The 20,513-nt window shown below is 36.5% G+C and overlaps 1 protein-coding gene across 2 annotated transcripts; it reads right to left on the reverse strand.

Annotated features, from left to right (window-relative positions):
• Positions 1-815: 815 nt before the first annotated feature.
• LOC6641125 (tyrosine-protein phosphatase 10D) lies at positions 816-20,350 on the reverse strand. 2 transcript variants are annotated; one of them, XM_023175165.2, is made up of 11 exons: positions 20,265-20,350; positions 10,208-10,451; positions 9,849-10,127; positions 7,345-8,020; positions 6,837-7,279; positions 6,340-6,768; positions 4,062-6,274; positions 3,738-3,996; positions 3,534-3,662; positions 2,398-2,922; positions 817-1,637 (listed from the first exon to the last, which is right to left on the reverse strand). In XM_023175165.2, exons 1-11 carry the CDS (start codon positions 20,307-20,309, stop codon positions 1,606-1,608), a joined length of 5,274 nt encoding a protein of 1,757 aa, XP_023030933.1. In that variant the 5' UTR covers positions 20,310-20,350; the 3' UTR covers positions 817-1,605. The 2 variants fall into 2 exon arrangements, with proteins under 2 accessions (XP_023030935.1, XP_023030933.1); XM_023175167.2 differs by lacking the exon at positions 2,398-2,922 and having other exon boundaries at positions 816-1,637.
• Positions 20,351-20,513: the final 163 nt, after the last annotated feature.

Raw genomic sequence — 20,513 nt, forward strand, 5'->3', positions numbered from 1 at the left:
ATTAGAGAAAAAGTAAATATATTTCAGTACAATACATACATATAAAATAGGCAAAAGGAAAACATTTTGACAAATGATTCTGTTGCACATAAATTACTGTTTGCAGGTTAGCCTAAAAGTATGCACAACATTTTAATGGCAATCACACTCAATACTAAAATGGAGCTTTTACTTTAAATTCAGTGTGAAGTTTTGAGTCCGCTAAGCTGCACTATGGGTAAAAACCACACAATTTCTATTATAAAAACGGAGACCTTAGTAATTCATTCACAATATTCCATTTCTTATCAAAAAGAGAAAAAGCTTGTTTACCAATTCGGAGACTTTGATTCGATAGATACAATCCAAAACAGATATTTTTACTTACTTTACTTCTAATTCAAAATTATACACATACAATTTTCTTTCAAATTTCATTTATAACACATTTTTTATTGTGAATTGTGTATTGTGAATTGTGTTTAAAATAGCATTTGCAAAAGAAATGCTAAACTTGATGTATATTTAAATATATATTTGTATATCATTTGTTTTGTGCGAAATTTTGTTGCTCATTGTTTGGAAAAAAATACATTATTTTAACTAGAATTTATTTGCCTTCTTAGGAACATTTAAGAACACCAAACATATTGCACGAGAACACACAACAAACAATACAAAAAAAAAAAGGAAATTGTTTAAAATTAGTTTAATTCTCAGCATTTGAATTTGATAGGTAAAACAAAATAGAACTCCTATTTGTCGATGTCATCCAATAGACAACAAAAAATCACACAACATAAACGGAAAAAAATACATTTAGAACAAAGGAGAAAAAAAAATATATATAAACAAATATTAAATTGACTGACTAATGTTTGACTAAAACTAACTAAACTATATAGCTAAATATATATATATATATAAGTCAGGGATCCGCATCGAAACAATTATTGATTCCAAATAGATTTGGAATTTGTTTCGGTGCAAGTCACCGAGTATAAAAATAAGTATAATATTATAAGCATAATACAATAGTTGATCAATTGAAAATACAATGTATAAATTAAACGAAATACTATAAAACAATTGATTGAATTTACAATTTACAATTCATAATTAATCTAATAATAATCGTATAGTGTATAGTAAAAGACACAAAAAAAAAAACTAAATTGCAATCATCAATATTGTCACATCGAAAGAGCAAATAAAAAAAAAAAAAAGAAAAGCAATTATATACCTGAAACTTAAGATTACGCTCTGTTGTTTTGGTCTAATTAAGGGCATTTACGGCACCATCTCATATGCACACATACATATATCAGAGTTCTATGGCAAATTATAAAATATGAAGCAAACCATATGGCACAGGTCAAATAATCAAAATCTTCCGAGAAACAAAAGAAATGATTAATCTGGCAATGGAACTTCTCATACGATAGCACCGTTTATGCCTTAGGGTAGACAAATCACATCCAGCACATCACAGGCAGATTTAATATAACTAATATGGATTTATATATCTATATATATAGGTATAAATATATAGAGGTGTATATTATTTATCGTATATATGTTTAAATATCAGCAAAAAGGCATCCCCAGTCAAGAGAGAAGGATTCTCTAGATGCCTGTCTCAGCAATGCCCTCGTCATCTGAAATAATTCGAATAATTAGTTGAATACAAAATATTAAACAATTACAAGTTTTGTATCATACAACACAATATGTTCCACTTAAGTGGAATGTATTTATGTCAGTTCGAAGTATGTAATTATGATTTTTTGACATTTGACAATGTTTTCAACTTGTTTTCTGCTCTAGATCTGAGACAAACGATCACAATTATATTACAACTGACACAAATACATATCAAGAATATATATAAAGTTAATTCACATACACGCATACATATAGCAGTCACATATATGTACATACATATGTCTTAAGGCAATTTCAAATTAACAAATTCAAACTATAAATGACAAAAAAAAATGAGCCAAATTGAATGAATGGATGGATGGATTGATGGATGGATAGATGGATGGGATGTTTAGGGAAACCAAAACCAAATGAATTATATACATTTATGTACAAGTGTGTTTGTGGTTGTTTGTGTGTGTGTGTGTGTAGGTGCATGTGAGTGTTTGCGATTGTCCTGGTGCGTGTGTGTTAGTATTTTTTACAAGTTATTTACAAAAGTTACTGTCTTGGTTGTTTATTACAATGTTTAGTGTCGAGAAAATTGGCATTATTTGGATTTTCGTTAGTTGGGATAAAAGAAGGCAACAGCAGGCAATTGTTGCAATTGTAATTATTGTTCTTGTTCTGATTGTTGTTGGTTGCAGTTCGGTAGATGTTGTTGTTCTTTGGTTGGTTGTGCTTGTTGTTGTTGTTGTTGCTTGTGGTACAAACCTAAAAGCGGACTTTTATCAATACCATCACCGTCCTCATCCTCAGTGTCAGTATCAGAGTCAGTGCTAGTGCTTATGCTTTGCTCTTGTTGTTGTTGTTGTTGTGGATGTGGATGTTGTTGTTGTTGTTGTGGATGTTGTTGCTCCTCCACATGCTCCCGACTGCTTCGACTACTGTTGATGCTGCTGCTGTTGCTGCTGTTGCTGCTGCTTCCTGTCGATAATATGGCTGTGGTTTCATGATTCAATGGCTGCTGATCATCATCATCATCGTCTTCATCATCATTATCCTCATCCTCTTCGTCGTCGTCATCATCATTATTAACATTGATCTTGTAATGCTCCTCATCCTTTACTTTCGCGGTGGTATGCTCTGGCTCCAGCTCTTTTTCCAGTTCTTCGGCCAATGCTAATGATGCCCTAATGGGCATTAAGCTGCCGCCAGTCTTTCCATTCAATATGATTTCTTGTTGTTGCAGTTGTTGTTGTTGTTGTAGTTTCGGGCGCTCTAAGTAAATTTTAGTCACTGAATTTCAGATTTGTTTTTGGTTGTTTTTTTTTTTTTTTTATGAGTTCATATATAATACAAATATATGTATATATAGAGAAATAGGAAGAGCAGTGAGCATTGTGGATGAGCATAAAGTGTGATTGTTAGGCGTAGTTGTGTTTGTGTATGTGTGTGTGATTTACAATTGTGTATATGTGTGTGTGTTTGTGTGTGTGTGGATGTATGTGAAAGAAAGAAGAAAAATAATTATTAATTCGGTTAGTTACAATTTAGAATAAAAAAAGAAATCTCTCATTTTTTGAACGTTTCCTTTGTTTGTTTGTTTTTTTGTTTTTTTGTTTTTTTGTTTTTTTTTTGTAATAGAAGATAAACCTGAGCCAGAATTAAAATTTATTATGTATATTTAAAGAAAAAGCACAGCCCAAGCCATAAATTTGTATTGCTAATTTTGTTGTTGTTGAAATTTTCTTGGTTTCGTTTTGTTTTTTTGTTTTTGTTTTTTTTTTCTTGGTTTATAAAGAAATAAAATAGCAAAATTAGTCACTTAGCCACAGCTGTCATCTATTATCATCAACATCAACATCATCGAGATAGAGAGTTTATAATTGTGTCTAACCACCACTTACCCTCATAGCCATCATTGGCATGAAGCTCCAGGGAATCGGCCAACAGATGTTCTTTACCCTCAAGCACGGCCAGAAGGCATTGATGTATGCACACATACTGCTGTTCCGTTTGCACCATGAAAACGCGCTCTAAACACAACGAGATCAGATGAATTAGAGTTCAGATGATCGAGTTAATTAGTTAATCAAGTCTCTCTCTCTTACCTTTACGCATGGCAAATACAATGCCAAATATATCCACATCATCTGCTTTATTGATATGCTGCAGTATGCGATCGAGTGCTATGAATGTACCCGAACGTCCCACTCCGGCACTGCAGTGGACAATAATAGGTCGCATATCCGTCCCAATGACATCGCGAAAGGCGCGCACAAATCTAACCAAAGATTGCGGCGGCTCTGGCACACCGAAATCAGGCCAAGTGGTGAAATGGAAATGCCGCATAATCCGCGATTCACAATTCTATTCGGAGAGAGAGAGAGAGAGATCAGATGGGATGGAACAATTGGGAAATCGCTCCTACTTACCCTTGATACCATAAATTCAGATATACTCCAATCCAGAAAATGTGTATCCGTTATGAGCTGCACTTTGATGTCACCATAAAACATGGGCACCCGATCAATTGGCCAATATTGATCACATTTCTCGCGTCCCTTTTCAAAGCAACGCGTCAGCATGACAATCGCCCGTGAATTGCTCTCCCAGCACATGCGCCAGAATTCCTCACGGGTGGAATGCAATGGTCCCTGGGTGACAATAAATTCCCGTGGTGAATTATGCCCTGGCATATAGTTGGCATTGATATAGTCGGAGCCATCATCATCGTCGACGGGCTGAAGCTTGAATCGCGAATGATCGTAGGGCAGAATGTTGGTGAATCGATTCTTTGGACGATTGCATGGTAGATCGGCAAAACTGCAGGCCTGATCCCGTCCCACATGTTTCAGTTCTTCGAATTCCTCGCTAAAACGAAAATCTGAATCGGCCGACATGATGCGATAGTGTTCGGCGAAATCCTTAATATGAACAGGACGATTTGGTGTTATATGGCCATCGGGCAGAATGTCTAGCTCGTCCTGCATCCGTGCCAGCTTATTGGAGCGTCGCAAACTGCTATTCCGATAACGGAAGTAGGCAACAACAATGGCCAGAAAGGCCAGGCAGAAGAAGATACCCAGAGCGGAGGCCAGCCAGATGACATCATTGCGATCCGTTGTGATGGGCTCACTGTAGGCGGTGTCGGTGAACTTATCATGATCGGTAAATGCCCTTATCTTGATCCGATATGTTGTCCCAGAGCGTAGCGGACCATTGCAATAGCCAGCCAGATTTTGCTCACAATTGGCCGATCCAATGGTGAAGTGTTCCAAGTCGCTGGATGCCAAGGCCAGCGAACGATTGGCAAAGGGATTGTATGGCTCAATGGCCTGATAGGGTAACCATATGGTATACGATTGCACATCCTGCCAACTGGGCATCTCCAAGCCGGAGGCATTCTTGCCAACATCCTCGGCCACTATGATGGTATATTGACGCACCAGTCCATGGGCATTGGAGAAATAGTTTTTCCTGTAGCTAATCTGTATGGTGGAGCTCGTTCGACTAACCTCCAAAGGTATTATGCTGGCCAAAGGCGCAGGCGGTGCCAAAATGGGCATCAGTTGTCTATACTCGCGCTCCAGTCCATAGCCCAATTCCAGGGACTTGGCTTGAATGCGAAAGATATAGCTATTGCCTGGCACTAGATTACTAATCCGTCCCTCAGTGCTATTCGCTGCAAACTCGTAGTTAATCACATCCTCCGTGTCGTAGGCATTTTGGCAAATTATCCGGAAATGCTCAATGGGTCCATGCTGTTCGCTTGACTCCAAAAGCCAAGCAAATGTTATTTCACCGGGTTGAACGTCGCTGGGCTGAAAGTAGTCCACACGACCTGGTGCCGCCTGCAGAGTCTGATAGCTGGCCGAAATGGGTGGGCTGCTGCGCAAGATAGTTCCTCCGCCTCCACCCGTACCCGTACCCGTACCCGTATTTGGGGTGCCAGCTGGCGTATTAGCATCAAGGCCAGTCGAACCGGAACGTACAACCACGGTGAAGGTGTAATTGTGATACGGCTGCAGACGTTGAATTGTCATTTGTGTTTGCTTGGTCACATTCTGGATCAACTGGGGCGACTCCTCATCAGCGCTGAGATACTGCAGCTCAAAGTCTGTCCATTCACCGGCTGGTGCTGGCCATTGAAGTGTTATTTCTCGTGCATCCACATGGGTGGCCTCCAATTTGGTTATGGCCAATGGATGCAGACGATAGAGCCTCTGGATGGGCAAACTGGCAACGCCTCCGCTCACTGTCCACACGGTTATGTTGTACAGACGGCCAGGAGTTAGACCCGAGAAAGTTAACTTACGCTCCGTGTCATTGGCCAGTTTCTCTTTATCCCTAATTGCCGGATCACCCAGCGAGAAACGATAAATATCGAATCGTGTACTTGCTGCTGGAGTCGGTGTATAGCTCAATGTAATCGATTCGCTGAGATGTTGTTGTTCCGCTTGATCTGAGTCCGGATCCATTGGCAGTACATTCGATATAAAGACATCCGACTGGATGAGCGGCATTGTCCGTGTCGAGAGATGCGTTATACCCGAGCGTATGCCATTGGAGCTGGCCTGTACTTCGAATTTATATTGGCGACCAGGCGAGAGATCATCAATGGGTATCCGTACACTTGGAGTCGAATCTGGGAATAGCAGAGATTCGTTAATAACATTGGGAGAGTCTTACTTATGTCTTAGGTGCACTTACGATTCTCTAGGGTTGTCACATTCTTATATTCCACCTGATTCACTGCATCGGTTGGCCACCATTTGATTGTGTAGTAATCTATATGGCCATCGGGCTGTGGCCATTCTAGGGTCAGATTACGTGAGTCAACCAATGGCACCACATTCGAGACTGGCTGCGGCGGCATTGTAACATTCAGTTCCAGGGGCTGGGCACTCTCCACACCAAAGCTAACCGTGTTGACCTGCACCAGATATCTCTCCCCGTAGCGCATATCTTTGATACTGGCATGATTCTCACGTATGTGAGCCAATTGCTGCCAGGGCGAGGCATCGGTGCGGTAGCGTACCACATACTCACTGAAATCACTGCCCTCGGGCGGTTGCCAGTTGAGCTCCACCAGATTCGTGTTCACCGTATGCAAGGTGAGATTCACCGGAGGCTTGGGAACTGCAAGAATCCATCAAGTTAAAGCATCAATTGATTAAGAATACTCCTGACTCATTCACACTACTTACACACTGCCTGGAAATAGGAATGCGGCTCGCTACGCATTTCATGACTGATCGCATAGACCTTAATCTCGTAACCGGAACCGGCATGCAAATGACGGATGATTAAATTCGTTTGATTCGTCGTGATTGTGCGCTCCTCGTGTGTGCCATTTCGTTGGTAATGGACCTCATAGCGATCCTGATGGGAGTTCTCCTTGCTTCGCCAACTGATATTCAAGCCGAGTGGTATGCTATGTAGCTCCTGGATAATGGGTGCTCCGGGTCGTGTGTCCCTGGTGATGACAGTGGCATTCGAACTCATGCCATTGGACAGAGCCTGAACACTTATGTGATAACGTCGTCCAGCCAGCAAGGGTTCTAGCTTATATTCCGTTTGCTTCGTCTCGATTATGGTGTCGGCGGATGAGGATTTCGTAGGGCTAGTTTCATTGCCTTGCTCGTGATAGCTGCAAATGAGATGACAATCAATTACTAACCTCTTCCGCCCCCCACCCCTGTTTATTTGTCTTACCTTATTCGATAGCCATCTTGTTTGCCCATCTCCGCCGGTTCCCAGGATATATGCAAAATATTACTACGATCATCCAAATAGCCACGCAATTTACGCACTGGTTTGGGTCGTAAAGTAATCTCTCCCGTCGCTGGCCACGAATTGACATTATCGGATATTGTCTTGACCACCACATCGTAACTTCTGCCCGCCTCCAAGGGTTCCGGATAATCAAAGTACACTGGGCCAGCAATCTCACTCCTTGCCACATTGTATACTCGACGTGAGGTGGACAATGACACCTGATAGCCATCATATTCGCTATACGAACGTGGCGGTTCCCAACGCACTCGAAACGACTCGGATGTTGTGTAATCCGCATCGAAGGTAACGTTAAGCGGACGCTCCGGCACTGTGAGATATCGTGCCGTTGTCGGCACAGATGTCTCATCCTCGGACACGGTTTGAACTGATATATTATACGGACGACCCGGCACCAGGCCCTTGAATGCCGCCTGAGCGGGTCCGGGCGGTTCGCCTTCACGCTCCACATACAATACACTCTCGATGGCATCGTCCGGTGTTATCGAGACCTTGTAGTGTGTGTAAAGACCAGCGGGAAAGGGCGGTTGCCACAGCACCAGGAGCGTTGTCTCATTACGAAACCAAACGATGAATTTACCAGGCGTATTCGGCTCTAGGAAGTGGGTGGTTTGCGGGAGTTTTAACGACAGGAGACAGGAGACAGGTGGTTTTTTTTGTGGGGAGAGGGAGGAGTAGATGTAGATGAAGATGCATAAATGAATTAAAAATGTTTACTACAGAAAACAAAACAACAAACAAAAAGTTGCTAACAAAACCAAAAGTGTTTGATTTGATTATGATTAGGAGGATAAATGCCTATGTAGGGTTAGGGTTAGGGTTAGATCAAATTGAAGGTCCACCACATAATACATATTTAAAATTTAAACCCATTAGCCATAAAATCAGTCATCATATACACATGAAAATTCTTTTCTCCATTGAAATTGAAAACTAAACAATTTCTTCTCGTTTCTGATTCCGAATGTTTTTGTCTGAATCCGATTACAAGACAAATTATTCAGTTTCAAATTGTTTGTCTTTGAGTCAGTGTAATGAAAAGTAATTCCTAATTTTCCTTTAAAAAGTTTTCAAATTAATCTGTATGATGTTGAAAACAATTCCAAGTATTAGTGAATTGAATGTGCAAACCAAACCAAAGAATTGAAATTAATTTAAACTGTTCTCGTTTTTGAAAGATTTTAATGGAAATTTCCCTTTTTATGGTTGAAAATAAATGACAAATAATTTTGATGTCAATTTTATATTCCAAGATATAATCACTAACCATAGAACACATAGATGGGACAAACTCATAATTTTTTGATTGCAAACGCTAGCCTAGTCATGGAACCCCAGAGAACTTCGGGAAAACCCGAACGCTCGTACTCACAATGAGATATTCTTTCGACAGGGGCATATCCTATTCGCATTATCGCTGTTTTGTCGGAAATTAAAAATATTGGTCGAGCGAGCTATTGACTAAATTATAGTCTGTGCTAGACTAAATTATTTTCGTAGCTGCTTGGCCCTCTCCCCACTTTACGCTCTCATTGAGAGTACGAACGTTCGGGTTTTCCCGAAGTTCTCTGGGGTTTCATGACTAGGCTAGCGTTTGCAATCAAAAAATCATGAGTTTGTCCCATCTATGTGTTCTATGGTTAGTGATATAATTTCACTTGACAGGACTACATACAATCAAATTAGTTTAAAAACCATTCACAGATAAAACATTGACAATGAGTTATTTTTTCAGGATTTGCCTCAAAATAATTATAGAGCTTGGCAACTCTAGTGGCCCAAAACTAGAAAATGAGACTGGCAAATTTGAAAACCGTGCGTAATTGCTCTTGATTAAGGTTCAAAATCGATTCGGAAACGAGAACAGACATAATTATAAGCCTTATTTTCAAACTCAAATTGAAATTGAAATAAATACGCAACAGGCCTAACCGCACAGTGGTACCAAAATTTCGAATATTTTTGTGTGTGTGTGTGTGTGTGTGTGTGTTTACAATAAAATTTGATGCGCCAATTGTATTGATTTTGTGAACCATTGTAATGTTGGGGCCCTGTATATATAATTAGTGTGATTCTTTTCATTGTTTCTTTTCTTTTTGTTATTTTCTTTTTTTTTTAATAATCATTTAGCTTATATTTTAGATAGCTTAACTAAGAAACTACTATACAATAAAATCAAAATAAATGGTTATGTCTGTTTACCTTAGCATTGCTTTCCGTTTTGTTAGAGTAAAGAAGAATAAAGTAGAGAAGAGTTCAAGAGTGTTTGAAAGTGTGTGTGTTGGTGTGTGTGTGTGTGTATTGGTTAGTTAATATATATATTAAGACCAATTTAAGACCCAAATGTTTGTGTGTGTGTGTTTGTTATTAAAAATTGCATTTGCTGTTGGGACTGCGCGTGCCTCCCATCGATCGGGACTTACTTGTGGTGAAATTTCGACTTGTATAGGCCACCGATTCTTTTGCCTGATATATGGTATAGGCCTGCACTTGATAGGTACCACCTGGTGTTAATTCCTTAGCTGATAACTGTAATGTATCATTGCTATCCAGTGCATGGGTACGATTATATCCCACATCGGTAAGGCCAAATATTTTGATTTTGTAACCAGAATAGGCTCCCATTCCTGGCGGTTTCCATGTGATGAATGCACTCTTACTTGAACGTAATTGTACACTAAGATTCGCCGGCGGATCGGGTGCTGCATACAAATACAAATACAAATATTTGTATAGACATATTTATGATGTGATAAACAACAGGTCGATCCATTACACATACCTGTAGTTATTTTCACCGTCCAGGTGAGGAGCTCACGATGTGTGGAATTTGTATAATATAGCCAAAAATTATATTCAGTTCCGGGTAGAGCATGTGAGAATTGTATATCTTTGCCGATATCACTGGCTGGTATTGTTGTGTTCGGTTCGGGATAACCAAATGGTGGACTATAATCGATCCGATAGAAGGCATTATCATTGCTACTTGCACTTGGCACATTGATAACCAAATCGGCTGCATATGCCTAAGAATTAGAACGAAACGAAACCAAAAATATATTGTCTTGAAATCTGCCTTATCACGATTTGTCCATATGTTTGTATATACATACTTAACTCTAACTGTAACTGACCTATATTTTTTTTGAGGGAATTATCAACATTGCCCGTAGCCCTGCCTGGCCCATTAATCATGGGAGCGATAAGCTTTTCAAAGTACATAAAACTTTGCTTTCGCTTTTGGCTTTTGCTCTTGATGATCATTACCAATAATGATCATCATCATCGTCGTCATGATCATGATCATTCGTAATCATTGTCATGGTGCTACAATGCCAAAGAAACAAAGTGGGGGATAGAGTGAATGAGGGAGAGCGAGAGAGAGGGGGAGAAAGACATCGCGATCGAATTGACTCAGAAAGTCAGGGCTATGGCAATTTTCTGTCAGATTGCATCTCATTTGAATGTATGTGTGTGTGTGTGTGTGTGTGTGTGTGTGTGTGCGTGTGTGCGTGTTTGGTATTTGCGGCTTGCATTGTCATCAACAAAAAGCCCCCCGGCGCCTGTTGCATAAGCCTCTCTCTCTCTCTTCTATCTCTCACTTCTGCTCACTACTATCTCTCATTTGCCTTGGTCTTCACTTAAAACTTAAGCGATTTATAATGATCCTCTCTATCTCTCTCTCTCTCTTTGCCTCTTTCTCTCAGCCTGGCCTTAGAGACAATGCCATGCCATTTTTTTTGTTTATGGATATCATTTGTCAATATGTATATTACATTTTTCAATATTTTGTCACTTTGAGCTTAATGATTTTTAACGACAAAGAAAATTTGCTTTTTTCCTAATCAAAATTGAACTTTCTTTCCAATATAATCAGATAATAATTTCAGTTCTTTTAAATTTTAAAAAGCAAAAGCCATAGATGAATAAAAAACTATTTCTAACATTTTTGAAATACACATAAAATGTTAAACAAAGACAAAAAGCGTAAAAACTTTTTTGTAAACACTTTAATTTGGTCCTGAAAGGACTAAAAACTAGCAAAACTGATTTGAAATGCAGAAATTACCAAATGGCTACGATTTTACCGAATTTACTATATGTTCTTGGCTGATAAATCAATCTAAGCCCCATTTTCTGTTTAACCAGAGGGCCGGGGCTAACTTTGACCGCGTCAAAGTTTCTATACCCTTCCAGGCTTAGGAAATAACCAAGTTATTGATCAACGTCACTGTTCACCACCGATTGTTCCTATTGGACCTATATGATATAGTCGCCCGATCTTAATCAAATTTGGTAGAGTCATTAATACTTATGTTAAACTGAGAAATATAAATTTTTATGGCAATTGCTTCAAAAGTAACGAAGTTATTGACCAAAGTCACTGTTTTTGACCGATCGGTCCTATGGGAGCTATATGATATAGTCACCCGATCTTGATCAAATTTGGCACAGTCGTTTGTTAGTGTAACAAATTCATACATATTTCTCGACAATAGCTCAGAAAATAAGGAAGTTATTGAGAAAAGTCACTGTTCGTGTCTTTGACGTTTGTATGGGAGCTATACGATATAGTGCTCCGATCCGGCTGAATCCGATACAATCCATATACACAAAGAGATATATACAAACTGTGCAGTATATACAAGCCTACATGCAAAATCAGCTCTTTAGCTCTTACGGTCTAGGAGGAGTTCGCGTCGATCCAGACTGACGGACGGACATGGCTATTTGAACTCGCCTCGTCGTGCTGATCAAGAATATATATACTTTATATGGTTGGAGATGCTTCCTTTTATGCGTTGCACACTTCTGACCAAAATTAATATACCCTTTCTGCAAGGGTATAAAAAATCCAAACTAATCAATTTTATTTGATTAGTAAGTAAAATATTTCTTGAAAGGGCAGCCAGTGGGGGGAATCTCAATTAAATATTTCGCATAACTTTCGTATCAAAACTAATATTAAACTAATAGATGGCTACTATATTAATCTATAATCAATAATGGGGTAAAATTATACAGGTTAAAGGTGACTGAAAAAGGTTGAAAACGAAACTATGTTTAGTTGCAAATTATAATTAAATCTGAAAATTCAGAATCACAGATCATGTGTATACACTTAGTGTGCGTGTGTGTTTGTGTGTAGACAACAACAAAACAAAGGCAAGGCCTTCCGTAATCTTGGTGGAATGACCGCGAAAATAAAAACACGCAATATCAACACGGAGAATTCAATCCGTGATCGATAATTAGCAGATCGTCTGCGGTTTTTGCATTTACGTATAGAATCAAGACATTTAGATATTAACTTTAAAATTAACATTCTATTGAATCACTTGGAATCACTTGGCAAACAATTGTAAGCACTTTCTATGAAGTTCTTTGGTTAAGTTCAGAAGGAAAATTAATACAGACAATTTCGAAAATAGTTCATAAATTTAGGTTTCCAAACGAAGTATTTTTTTTAGAGAATTCTTTGAAATAAATTTTTCTCAGACTGTATTTTCTGTAATTTTGAATCGATTTAACAACACAATTTTATAATTAAAATTAAATATACTATTAAAAAAAGCAAATATTATTGAATGGGAATGGGAATGGGAATGCAATTTGTTATCATTTAATTTATAGAATTAAAAAAAAAAACAACGCCGTAATTCTGTCCCATTTAATGTTAAAAATAAATACGTAATAGTAGTTAATAATTTTAATGTTTGTTTACTTTGCATGCAGTCAAAGTGAAAATATAATAATACATATTTAGAATTTCATTGATAAATTCTTTGTACAACAAAAAAAACATTGATTCTTTTTTTTTAAATTGTTATAATTTTGCATGTTTTAGTTGTGTTTTTTTGTTTTTTTTTTGTTTTTGTTGGTTTTTGTGATTGACATTTTGCCTTTCACTTTTTTGGTTCATATTGATTTTTGTTTCTTTTGGGAAAGTTTGTATATTATACATTTTGTATACTATATAAATAAAGAGACACACACACACACACAGGAAGAGAGAGAGAGAGAGAGAGAGAGAAAGACTTTTGGACAATTTAACGGACGAATCGTTAGTGACCTTGTCTCTCTCTCTCTCTCTCTCCCTCTAGTTATATCATTTATCATCATCTGCTATTTCTGATAATTATGGCAATTAATTATTGTGGGAGGGCAAAAATATCAACCCAATGATGAGGATGCGGATGATGATCATCGTCATCATCATCATCATCATTATCATCACAATGATCACAGTAGTCAGATGAAACGAGAACTAAGGCCATCATATTATCATAATTTATGAAAACTATTCAAAAAACGAGTGCTAATAATTATTATTCAAATGGAATATTCCATTAAAAAATACATATACATATATATATGTATATGTTTTTTTTTTAATTTTTTAAAACTTCCTTCTATTAAATTTGGTCCATGGGTGATTTTTGTGATTTTCTATTTAATTTTCTTCATAATTAAAAAACTAAATAACCAAATTTCTCGTTTTTTTTTATATCTGTCATATATTTGTTGTTGTTGTTGTTGTTGATGTATATAGAAACAACAACAACAAACACAATAGCAAAGTTAAGCGAATGCAAATAAAAATTTCGAGCTTAAAAAAATAAACACAACTCAAATTGAAATCACAAACGTAAAAAAAAATTGTACAATTTGATTGTGAATGAGAGTGGAGGGGTGGAGAGGAGAGGAGAGGAGAGGTGTGGGTAAGTCAGGCAGCAAGGGGGTTAAAAGCTAAAGTCAGGTGAAATGATGGGCGGATCAAAGGAAGGGTAAGAGGGGGGGAGTGGTGGGTGGAGGGACAGGGGCCGCTGAATAGGGGAGGGAGGCAAGGAGGAAGCCGTTATTATATGTATATAGCATTCTTGTTGTTGTTGTTATTGCTATATCGTGTGATTTATAAAACGTTGTAGGTTTTTTTTTTGTGATTTTTTTCGGTTTTTTTTTTTTTTTTGTTAATTATTTTTATATGGCAACAGCCAAAATCAAAAAACCAGTTAGGTGAGCGTTAACCAAGTTGTTGTTGCTGCTGTTATTTAGCTTCTCTTTTTTTTTTTTTCATATTTTGGTGTTCAATAAACAAATTGCCGTTTTATACCGCCAATCACCGCCTCCCCCCAGCCACCACTACCCCCCTCCATTCATCATCCGTTTGCCATGATCGTCAAACTACGTCAATTCAGTTTGCAATTGAAAACTCTTCTCAACTCGACTGAGACTAAAAGTGCAAATATTTAAGATTTCGTTCCAAAGTTGTTTTGTTATACACGAAGAGAGACTTGGCCCAGTTATTTGAGTTGTTGTTGTTGTTTTTTTTTTTTTTTTATGTTTGGTTTATATGCACCGCAATTAATAATAATTAACGTAAATAATTGTTTTAGAAACTATTAGTGACTATGCACATATACACACACACACACACATGCATAGTAGATAAAGTTCCAGCAATTAGATTATGTTAGATCACTTAATTTGGATAAACAACTCATAAAAGAATTGATGGCATTTGAGATACCCTGCATAAAGTTGCAAAAACCATTCGAAAATCTTTTCTTTAGTTGTAAAATGTCTGCAAGATCGACAAATTTGAATTAGAAGTGGCTAATATTTTAAATACATTAAGAATTTATGATGATTGTCAACTAATTAAACTTAAATAAAAACTAATTTACTTCATATGTATATGTATTTGTATGTATGTATGTATGTATGTATATATAGATAGTTTATCTGCCTAATAAATCTTATATGGTTCCTCATCTTTTTTTTCTCAAATAGAGATTTCATTTCGTTTTACTTAATTTGCTGCTAAATGCTTTCTTTTCTTCTTCTTTTTTTTTGATCTATTTTTAAGCCACTTCAAGTTCCAAAAGGGGGGAGCAAGTGGATGGAAGAAAGAGAGAGAAAGAGAGAGAGAGATGGAGAGGGATGGAGTTATTCTTGGCTCTAGATAATAAATAATACAAATTGATGGCCAAATTGTTGACAGTTGACTGACTCAACTGACTGACTGTCTGTTTCCCCACTGTTTTTTGCCCTCCATCCTCCTCCTCCTACTCCTCCTTCTCGACCATTCCTTAGCCTTAGGAATGTTTGCGCTTTTGTATTTATTTTATGTAGATGTGGGTTAGTTAACAATGAGAGTTGACTGTTGAAAGAAAGAAAATAAAGCAAAAAAAACAATAGCAAATAGCAAATGGGTAGGAGGAGTGCCCTCTATAGTCTGTCTATAGTTTTCCTTGTACTGATCTTTTGAGTTACTTTATGCAATTTTAGTTAGTTTTACCTAAGAAAATGAATGTCTAAGAAGTGTTTTTTGAGCCTACATTTAATTAGTATATCTCTCTCTCTCTCTCTCACTCTCTCTCTCTTTCTTTCTCTCTCTTTCTCTTGCCCTTTGCATGGACATTAAAAACCAAAATCCAATGAATTCTTTTTGTTTTTGCTTGGCTTCACTTGACTTGGGCACTTAAGAATACGGTAAGCAGAAGTAAGAGAATAATAAAAAAGAAGAAGACACTTGGTGTGCGTGTGTGTGTGTGTATTGCATACCAATTAGTAGTAAATATCTTTCACTTCTATTTACAACTGCAGCAGCAGCAGCAGCAACAACAATTCGACAAAAAGCAGATACATACTTTGAAACTCAAATCATCCAAACAAAAACTGAAACAATTCAATTAATTAAATTTAGAGCATGAAAAAAAGTTATAAATAAAATTCTCCAAAACAACAACAACAACAATCAAAATGAGAAGAAAACCCAAAAACAAAATGAAATGTTTGTAATTGAATTTGGAATTGGTATTAGTGTTTTTTTGAGATACCATGCACCCGATAGCCAATGAGATGGCATATTATATCCCACAAACTGACAAAAGAAAGCTAAAAGATCTTTTTATTTATTTTAGTTTATGTACTCATTCATTCATTCATCCATCCATCCATCCGTCCGTATGTATGTATGTCTATCCGTTATTATTAGCATAACTCATATTGCTGAACATAATCTCTTGTTCTATTTTCTTTTTGAACTGAGTCAACTCAGTCATTTGATGCACTTGCTCACTTCACTGATTAGTTGTTCAGTTGCTCAATAAAATGCTCAGTTGTTCAGTTATTGAGTACATTGATTAGTTGTTCAGTTGCTCAGCATAAGTATTCTGAACTTTATTTTGAGAATTACATCGTTTAGTTTGATTGTATGGGAGAACAAATGAACCAAAAAAGAACAATTGAAAGAGAACATGTTCAGCTGCTCAGTTTAGTGAACAACTGATTATTGTTCACTCACTCATGAGCAACCCGACACTATTCCATATAAATATCTAGATCTCGGAGACTATAAGAAGTGGAGCCAGCTAATTTATTATATAACTTCGCGTAGTTTGTAGTTAGATCACCTCCCTCGCAATGCCTGATGAGTTCATAATGTGATCAACTTTCTTATCATCTATTAGTCCATCAAATTTTATAAAAATCTGTCGAAAAATATATAAATTATTCGTGCAAAAAGCGTAGAATTGGCCGCTGGCGGCGCTAAAGTGCACTTGTGCTTGTAAGAGTGACTGAAATAGCCTAAGCTTACAAAGCATTAAAGTTAGCCTTCTAACTAAAGTGTTATTTCACTTGCTGCATGGTATATCAAAGTCGTTAGAGACGTTTCACGTACTTCATTGTGTTTTTTTTTTTGTTTTAGGGAGTGGTTGCTGGTTGCATTTGCGTTGCTTCTGCATTTTCCAATCAACCCAACCCAAACCGATTCAACTAGCCACCCACCCACAGCACAGCAAAGCACTTGACATAGTTTTAACATATGTACGATCGGAGGAGTGGGAAGGGGGGACTCGCCGTCATCTGACGCCTTTCTTTTAGGGGTTTATTGAAATATACTTTGGATAAGAGATACACACATGAAATGGGATGAGATGAAATAAGATGAGAGAGGTAGCTTTAATTGCCGACAGTTAATTTTCCGATCCGGTAATTGAATGAAGTAAGTATTATATAGAAGCAGACATAGGGGAGGTTGGGATGGGTAAGATGATATTAACTTTCATCTTGATAACAGCTAAAACAAAAGAGGAAAATAATCCTTTTGGGTGTGATTAATAATTTTGTCACCCTGTTGTTGGCTTTTTTTTTTTTACAAAAGTAAGGTGACTGTACCGTTTTTACAATAATGCCAATTTATATATATGTATATGTATGTATGTATGTATGTGTATGTGTGTATGTACATAAACCTTTGGCCAAGCTCTCTACCCATCATCATGCTTCTTGGCTGATGTCATCGAGCTTCTTTTTTGACTGCTTAGTAATACAAAATGCTTCTTTCTACTTTTTTGTTTTGTTTTGTTTTTAAATGTGTTTGTTTTTTGGTTTTTGTTTGCTTTTTGTCAAGTTCAGGAGATAAGCCGGCACGTAATGACCCGGCCGGTATTTAATGATTTTAGATAAGTTTAGAAAACAAAACCAACATAGAAAAGAAGTATTCGAAAAGCACGTGAGTTGAAGCAAATTCAAAAAGAATTTGTTAGACCTTGTCTGTTTTAGCCTGAGGCTAGGAGAAGCAACCTTGAATTTACCTCTAAATGAAACGAAAAACGAGAGAGAGAGAGAGACAATAGACCAAGTAACCCAAAAAATTTGAGGAAATGATGGCCAACAAAGAATTAATTAAAGGCATCGCAAATCACAGATATATATATATATACTATACTCGCAAATTCATTTAAAGAATCCTCAAGGCGAATGGAACCTCACTTAAGATCATTTCAGCAATGAAAACAATTATTAAATAAAGCAGCTTTAGCAATGTTTACATAACTCGTAATTTGGAATATGATTTAGAATATTTAAATATCTAAATTTGTTGAAAATACTCAGAAAAAGCCACAAACTTTATTCGTATAAGAACTTTTCTAGTATTTCTTATCTTTATTTAACTACTTTTGCTATAACTTTTCGATTGATTTTTTATGCTTAAGTGGTTCGATTGGAAACCCTTTTGAACTTGATCTACTACAGATGAAAACTAGCTTAAGTCTCAGGATTTAACCCGAAAGTTTCTATGCTAATCAAGAATGAATACATATATACTTTATGACAATTTTTCATTGACTAAACTAAGAGAAAGACACCTGCATCATGACTAGTTAGATTGAGAGTAAAGGGAACACATAGAATTAATCATCTAATGTCCGAAAACATTCAAACAAATTGGGTGAGTAATAATTATTACTACAAACGTATTGTGATTTAAAATTTGTATGTGTGTGTGTGTGTGTGTGTGTAGTTCGATTTCTTGATTTTATACAAAATAAAACTAAATATAATACACTTACAATTAAGTGTTACATTTAAAACGACATCTGCTACAATTTGTTTGTGTCATTGGAATAGAAATTGAGTGTTTTATATTGAAACATTTTGTATATTTTAAGTGACAGTTGTTGTTGTTGTTGTTGTTGCTAAAAATGAAGTTCATTCCATTCCATTTTACTTATTCATGAAAAGAAATTCTAATATTGTAATTGTTTCAGTTGTGGCGTGCTTTTATTTAATTGTACTTTACGGGGATTTTACGTCCCATTGTTGTAAAAAAAAAAAAGGTAAAAACCAATAATGGCCACACTAAGTCAAAACTGGTTAAAACAAAACCAAAAACAAGTTATTAACAACCAACAACAACAACAACAACAACCTAAAGCAAACAGTTTATTGATGCCAAAATGAAATCCACACGATTAAAAACTTCTCAACCTCTTGATAAAAAGTGATTTTAGCGAAATTCTAAAACACGATTCTTTTGACTCTTTATATAAATACAATGTACATATATATGAATATAAATTGAATCGATTTGAACCCCACTAATTCGGTTAGAAACTTTTAGAAAAGTGTATGTTCTTAACTTAACTTCAAGGCTGGAAAAAAGTTTCAAATATTAATGGTAACTGGGAATAAGATTTCGCTTTTCGCTTTTTGGCTATTTGGTTTTGAGCCCATGTGACATGAGAATTATGAGAGCACGAATTAGAGAAAACTAAACGCTTCCCCACCCCCATCAAAGGGACGGGGCTATCTTTGTGCTAAAGCCGTGCCCAAGTTTGTGTGTTACTCGATCTCTAACTACAGGCAGCAGCAAAGTGAAAAGATAGTTTTGTATTAACAGTCATATGACACCTATTTGATAATACATTTCCAAGTCAAACTTGGCAATATATGTAGGTGATAATCGACTAAGAAACAAAGAACTTGCTATAACCAGGGGCGTAGACAGTTTATGGGCAAGGGCTGGGATGAGAGGGTCTCACAGAATAGGTAAGTAAGAGATAGCCGTGACTGCAAAAACAATTCATAGAACGAAAATTTCGGAATACTCGACACAATTATTGTTAATATATTTTAAAATCGCATTTCTCGTACTTAATTTATATTTTGGAACTAATATTCAAAACAAAAACAATTGCTGTCCCTTCTAAATTTTAGGCCAGCTACTACGCTGTTTTAGATCTTGATTAAATTTAACCATTTGACCATTTAGTAGAGCCAAAAATAGTTCAATTTTAAAAGAACGTTTTTATTCTTCTATCCTGAATCCATTATTGAAATAGTCGGAATAAGTTCCAGTTATATTGGGAAGAGTAAGAAAAATTCGTATCTAATCACTTTCTAGAGTCTACACATTTTTTTGCTAGTTAATAAACTTAATAATAATAAACTTTAATAATTCATGTTCGGTCAATCTTAGCGAGTAAACATATTAATTAAATTTATAATAGAAATTCAAATAAAATGTCAAAAATCTTTAGACTTACCTGTGGCGATTCAATTATTATCAATATGCTGAAAAGAATCCACATTTGTTGTTGTAATTGTTGTCTTCCTTTTCTTCTTCTTCTTCTGCTGCTGCTGTTGCTGTTGTTGTATCTGGTGATGTTGGTGTTGTTGTTGTACCCATCATATGATTGTTGTTCTTGCTGTTGCTGTTGTTGTTGTTGTTCTTTCATGATGCATAAACAAACCAAGTACAGTAAAAACACGTATAGTTGGTTCTGCTGTTTGTT

Source organism: Drosophila willistoni (assembly GCF_018902025.1).
Source record: "Drosophila willistoni isolate 14030-0811.24 chromosome XL unlocalized genomic scaffold, UCI_dwil_1.1 Seg141, whole genome shotgun sequence".
Classification (NCBI taxonomy): domain Eukaryota; kingdom Metazoa; phylum Arthropoda; class Insecta; order Diptera; family Drosophilidae; genus Drosophila; species Drosophila willistoni.

Bases quoted from the DNA above. Each gene is read 5' to 3' on its own strand.
- LOC6641125 (XM_023175165.2), bottom strand. From the start codon at position 20,309: ATGTGGATTCTTTTCAGCATATTGATAATAATTGAATCGCCACAG. The intron at 10,128-10,207 runs GTATGTGTAATG...ATTTGTATGCAG, and splicing joins GACGGTGAAAATAACTACAG to CACCCGATCCGCCGGCGAAT. The intron at 8,021-9,848 runs GTAAGTCCCGAT...CCCACTTCCTAG, and splicing joins AAGTCGAAATTTCACCACAA to AGCCGAATACGCCTGGTAAA.